This window comes from Sinocyclocheilus anshuiensis, unplaced genomic scaffold, assembly GCF_001515605.1.
Source record: "Sinocyclocheilus anshuiensis isolate Anshui unplaced genomic scaffold, SAMN03320099.WGS_v1.1 scaffold282, whole genome shotgun sequence".
NCBI classification, from domain to species: domain Eukaryota; kingdom Metazoa; phylum Chordata; class Actinopteri; order Cypriniformes; family Cyprinidae; genus Sinocyclocheilus; species Sinocyclocheilus anshuiensis.
The window spans coordinates 742,926-749,046 of record NW_015544154.1 but is presented as its reverse complement, the minus strand read 5'-3'; the positions used below and the strand labels follow the sequence as shown (position 1 = coordinate 749,046).

The 6,121-nt window shown below is 35.8% G+C and overlaps 1 protein-coding gene across 1 annotated transcript in view; it reads right to left on the bottom strand.

Moving 5' to 3' along the window:
* The window catches only part of iqgap1 (IQ motif containing GTPase activating protein 1), a 67,811-nt gene that overhangs the window by 57,017 nt on the left and 4,673 nt on the right, over positions 1–6,121 (bottom strand). The window contains exon 2 of the mRNA XM_016495173.1: positions 4,462–4,564. Within this exon, the coding sequence (XP_016350659.1) occupies positions 4,462–4,564 (103 nt within the window). The remainder of the gene's footprint in view (positions 1–4,461; positions 4,565–6,121) is intronic.

The window sequence follows — 6,121 nt, the reverse complement described above, 5'->3', positions numbered from 1 at the left end:
TTTTCCTTCCGCTCAACTTTCTGTTAACATGCTTGGATACAGCACTCTGTGAACAGCCAGCTTCTTTGGCAATGAATGTTTGTGGCTTATCCTCCTTGTGAAGGGTGTCAATGATTGTCTTCTGGACAACTGTCAGATCAGCAGTCTTCCCCATGATTGTGTAGCCTAGTGAACCAAACTGAGAGACCATTTTGAAGGCTCGGGAAACCTTTGCAGGTGTTTTGAGTTGATTAGCTGATTGGCATGTCACCATATTCTAATTTGTTGAGATAGTGAATTGGTGGGTTTTTGTTAAATGTGAGCCAAAATCATCACAATTAAAAGAACCAAAGACTTAAACTACTTCAGTCTGTGTGCATTGAATTTATTTAATACACGAGTTTCACAATTTGAGTTGAATTACTGAAATAAATGAACTTTTCCACGACATTCTAATTTATTGAGATGCACCTGTAAACTAAGAAATGGCACAGTTGACAGTCACGGATGGAAATAGAGAGGATAAAATACTGTAGGTGCAGAATTTGCATTGCATTGCTCAGAGACGCACACAATTCACTTGAGCACATCATCATACAGAGCAGGACTTCAGGCTTTATAGCAGACATTGATATGGAAATAAACGAACGATAAAAGCCCGTTTGGAATTATCTGCGCTGTGGTATTCTAACAACTAACAAATTCACAACCATTTGCTTTCAGACACTGCATATAAACCTGTGAAATTCCCATCATACCACAGACTGCTGCACGTCATGATCACTGCAAACTCCAAGCATTCCAGCATTTCTGAATCAAGCCTGAGGGCAAATACTGTCAGCTCAACAAGGCCCGAGAAAGAAACTTTCTCTCGTCCTCCAGGCAAAAGCCTGATGGATGACATCAAGGATAGCAACGGTGTTGGTGTTTTAGCTGATTTATTAAAGTGCAGTCATACTGTAAAGATCTGATGTTACAGCAGGACAAATCAGGACATCTGAACCGGGTATAAACGGTAGTATAAATGGCCAAGACTCTGAATATCTTTGAACTCACCTGCCCACTATGTATACATTGGAGTTTCTTTTTCTCCCACTATGTCACGCACTCATTCCCTCAAACAAGCAGACACCGCAACCAGTCTCTATGACAACCTCATGTTGCCACAGCTACAGAGAGAGATACTGAAATCAACAGGGACTGACTCACTTCCTCTTGCACTACTGATGTGTCTGTGTGTGCATGTAATGAGTGCACTGGCAGACCATAGACTCCATAATGTCCAAAAGATCAGAAAAAATTAAATACAGCAGAGTAGGGACTTCTAAAAAAAATTATCTGTAAAGTAACGGTAAAATACTGGCAGCAGAGTTGCCAGCAATCTACTGTAATTAATTATACGGTATGAATACTGTGAAACTGCTTTACAGCGTATTACCGTAAAAATGAAATACAGTAGTTTCCAGTATTTTTTTTTTATTTTCAGTAAAATACTGCCAGCAGAGTTGCCAGCAATATACTGTAATTCTATGGTACTAATACTGTGAAATTACTTTACAGCCATTTACTGTAAAAAAATACATGAAGTACATTCTGTTATTATTTCAACAATACACTAAAAAAAGCTCTGGGTCAAAAAGGAACCCCAAATTAGGTTGGAAAATCACATAGCAAATTACTACAGTAAAAACACAGGCAACAGTAATAGGCTAATAAAAAGCGAACATTTATTTATAAGCAAGAACACCCGAAATGGACAAAAATAGGCAAGATTAAAAGCAACGTAAACATTTTCATAAAAAAAGTGCATAAAAGAATGCAAACTTAAACTCCGTTATATAGCTTATACTAGGGCTGCACGATTAATCGAATGTGATTGTCATGCGTATCTTGTCAGTAAAGCCGGTTCTGTGATTAGTAGTAAATCTCCAGCACGTGCTTTCAGATGCAGCAGCTTTTACTACACAGAGCCGTAGTTCACTGACAAGCTACGCAAAATTGCGTTCATAATCGCAGACAATTTAATCACGCGATTATGAAATCGAAGAAATCGTTCTGCGAATTATGAAAGCTGTTTGCATAGCTTGTCAGTGAACTACGGCTCTGTGTAGTAAATGCGGCTCCATATGAAAGCACATGAAAAAACACATTTAATAACATGTTTTTACTCCAAACTCACTTCATAACGTCAGTCGAGTGTTTGAAATAAATCCTTCGGTGAGATGATGTGGCTTCTTACACAGAATAAGGCACGTAACATATTATTTAAAGGCTATGTCGATTAGCATTGCATTATTAAATACTTTATTATAATAAAAATTTTAATAAGACGAACTCAGATAAACCATATATTGTCAAAGTCGTGTGTTTATTAATCACGTTGAATTAATGAAAGCAGTTAAATCTTCTGTTTATTCAGCAACCGCTATAGGGATTTCCTGGGTTTCTTCAGCAGGCGTATTTGGAGTTTCCCTGCGAGAGCGCCCTCTGGCCTTCGGATGGAGATTTACTGTTGATCACAGAACCGTGCTTCACTGAAAGATACGCATGACAATCGCAGCTTCTGCCTAATCGTGATTTATCGCCTTTGCGATTTAATTTTGATGAATCGTGCAGCCCTAGCTTATACAGTTAAATGAAATTGTGTTTTAAAAGTTTAACAACCAATAATGTTTAAGAACAAATGTGACAAGTAATTGGGTGGTGTTTGGCCGGTCCAGTTTTAAAAGAACGAGCTCCTCGCTGCAGTCAGGGTCAAAGTTCCCTCTTCTCTCTGCTTCGATCAGTTTTCTTCTATTTTCCACATATATTCCTGTCATGAGCGGCGCAAACAAGGACTTACTCGTACTCAAATTCATGTGAAACACTCGTTCGGCACCATTGAGCTATTGCTTCAAATGGACAGCCCAAAATGCATTGTGTAGTACAAAACCATAATACATAAAATACAGTAGATTAGTGTTGAAAATGGGCTGTAAACTAACAGCAGTTGCTTACCGTGAACATTATTGCCTAGAATGCATTGTTTTCTACAGTACATTACTGTTTTAATGGAAAACAGTATATTATTGTCAGAATTTGGCAGTTTTTTACAGCTATTTTTTTACAGTGTTCCCTTAGCATCAAACTTTGATGTGCAAGTTCTCACACAACTTCTGTGGTTCCTAAAAATTTGTGACGTTTTGAGGAAAGGTGTGCTACTTTTCTAAGCCAACCAAAACTGGACCTAGAAATGATCTAGAATCCCCTTGGATCCAACATGCTTCAAATCACTCAAAACACATTAGCAACCTCAAATCAACACCCTGACAATCACCCACAACACATTAGCATTTTGATGGTGACTTTTGCATGGTTAAGCACTAGTCACATTTTCATGTAAAAATGTAAAAAAAAAACAAAATTATAACAACTACCAATCAAAGGTTTGGAATCAGTAAGACTTTTTTAAAGAAATGTACTTTTATCCATGATGGTAAAGACATGTATAATGTTACAAAAGTCTATTTCAAATAAATGCTGATCTTATGAACTTTTTATTCATCAAAGAATCGTAAAATGTATTATGGTTTTCAAAAAACAATTATGAAACAGCAACTGTTTGCAACATTGATAATAAGGATACATTTTTCTTGAGCAGCAAATCAGCATATTAGATTGATTTCTGAAGGATCATGTGACACTGAAGAATTGAGTGATGGCTGCAGAAAATTAAGTTTTGCCATCACAGAAATAAATTACACCTTAAAATACATTAAAATAGAAAACAGTCATTTTAAATAGTAATATTTCATAATATTGCTGTTTTTACTGTCTTTTTTAATCAAATAAATGCAGCCCTGGTGAGCATTAGAGACTTTGAAAAACAAGAAATCTTTCCGACCCCAAACTTTTGAATGGTACTGTATTTTCTTGAACAACCATTCTCTCATATCTCATTTTCCATGTCTTTGCAATTTGAGATCATTAAAGGGATAGCTCACCCAAAATAAAAATAATGTCATTATTTTCTTGCCTATATGTTGTACCATTCTTCTGCATTACACAAAAGAAGATATTTTTTTAATTGTTTTCCAATGAAGTTTTGGACCCCATTGTCTTTCACTGTGTGGACAACAACAGCTGAAATATTCTTCAAAATATCTTCTTCTATGATCCGCAGAAAGTCATTTAGGTTTGGAACGGGTGAGTAAATGACGACAGAATTTTTGGCCTGAACTATCTCTTTAAAGTTTAAGCCATAGACTGAAATAAGAATTCAGAGCTTCATGGAGAGTCTGGGTTATTGAGAAATTCACTGTAGTGGGTCTTGCTGGGACATGCATTGAAGACACCCACAATCAGGTGACAAGTATTCGTCACAGAGACATTAAACAACCACCAACTGAAAGCTAAACTGCTATTTTAAGCGAAACACTCTGTGTTAACCGTCATGAATTAACTTAACTGCCGAGAGGCTGAAATGGAGAATTGGTCTCTTACCGTTTAGCCTCTTCCAAATGGCACAGGTATTCATAGGCCATGTTCTGTTGACGCCGCTCATCCATCTCCTCAGCAGTGAGCCGCTCCATGCCATCCAGAACAGCTAAAATGAGAGGGGCAAATATACAAGATGTGAGATTAAAACACACACTTCAGAGAGCTGGAGATACGGAGATGGGTTTGACACACTACCATTCAAAGGTTTGAGGTCAGCAAGATTCCCATTCAGCAAAAACCCATTCAATTGATCAAAAGTGACAGTAAAGACTTTTATAATGTTACAAAAGATTTCTGTTTTAAATACTTTCCTTTTATCAAGAATCCTGAAAAAAAATCTAAAAATATTAAGTATCACAACTGTTTTCAACATTGATAAAAACAAGTGTTTCTCGAGTACCAAATCAGCACATTACATATGATTTATGAAGGATCATGAGGCACTGAAGATTGGAGTAATGACTGCTGAAAATTCACATTTTAACATTAAAATAAACGGCCATTTTAAATTGAAATAATATTTTACAATATTACTGTTTTTGCTGTATTTTTGATCAAATAGGCAGTCTTTGGTGAGCATATAAGTGCATATTTTGAACAGTAGCATATAGATATATTTGTCTCTTACTGTACATATTCACTAGATATAGCCTAGTGGCTCTCAAAAATGTAACTTAACTGCTCCACTCTAAACAAACAGTTTTAGCAGTTTATGCAAACTTTGTAATGTATAACACACTGTAAAAAATAAGTGTAATTTTAACTGTAAAATTATATATTAGTATATACTTCTGCTTGTGGCGAAGCTACTTGTGATGAGCTTTGATTCTTCATGTGGCTTTCTCTTTTACCACCTGCATTATTATGGTGGTTGTCAGTATGTTAAAGGTACAAAACAGATTTTAATAGCAGTGTGCATTGTTGAATTTACTGGTTTACATTCCAATTTTCTTGGTTGTAAATTACAGTTTTATACTGTAAAATGGCCGTAAATGTGTTTACAGTTTTTCTGTATTTTTTACAAAATTATTCTGGCAACCACAGCTGCCAAAATTATTTTGTAAAAACTACAGAATTTTTTTTACAGTGTCTTGCATGCCTGACCTCTAGCAACCTTAAGATCTGTGATTATTCCACATACTGAAATCATTTAATAGGGGTTGTTGTCATGTGGAAAAAGATGATAAATCTAATCATTACTGTAAATGGCTGCACATACTGTATTTCAGATAGAAGAAATACACGTGTCTGTGAAAGACCTTAGTCAGAGTAGATGCCATATTTTCATGTGAATGAAGAAATGATAAAATTATGCTGCGAGGGATGTAGCGAATCAGCTCATGGGGAAATATGAATAATTAATCATAACTAGTTATAATTAATTATAAATATTTAGATCTGCTGTAGATATTTACTTGACCTCTCAGGGTCAACTGTCTGTCAATTCTAAGAACATTCATTTCCTGGTTAAGGGAAATAACTTTCTTACTGTACAACTCTACACAGAGCCTGTAGCATAAATCTGCATGATTAAGGGACTCTAGTTATGAGCAAACAATGAACAACGTCAAGTGTGATACAAGTAAGACTTTATTAACTACATAAACACTTAAACTAGTCTAACATACTACATAAACACTTAAACTGGTCTAACACACACACA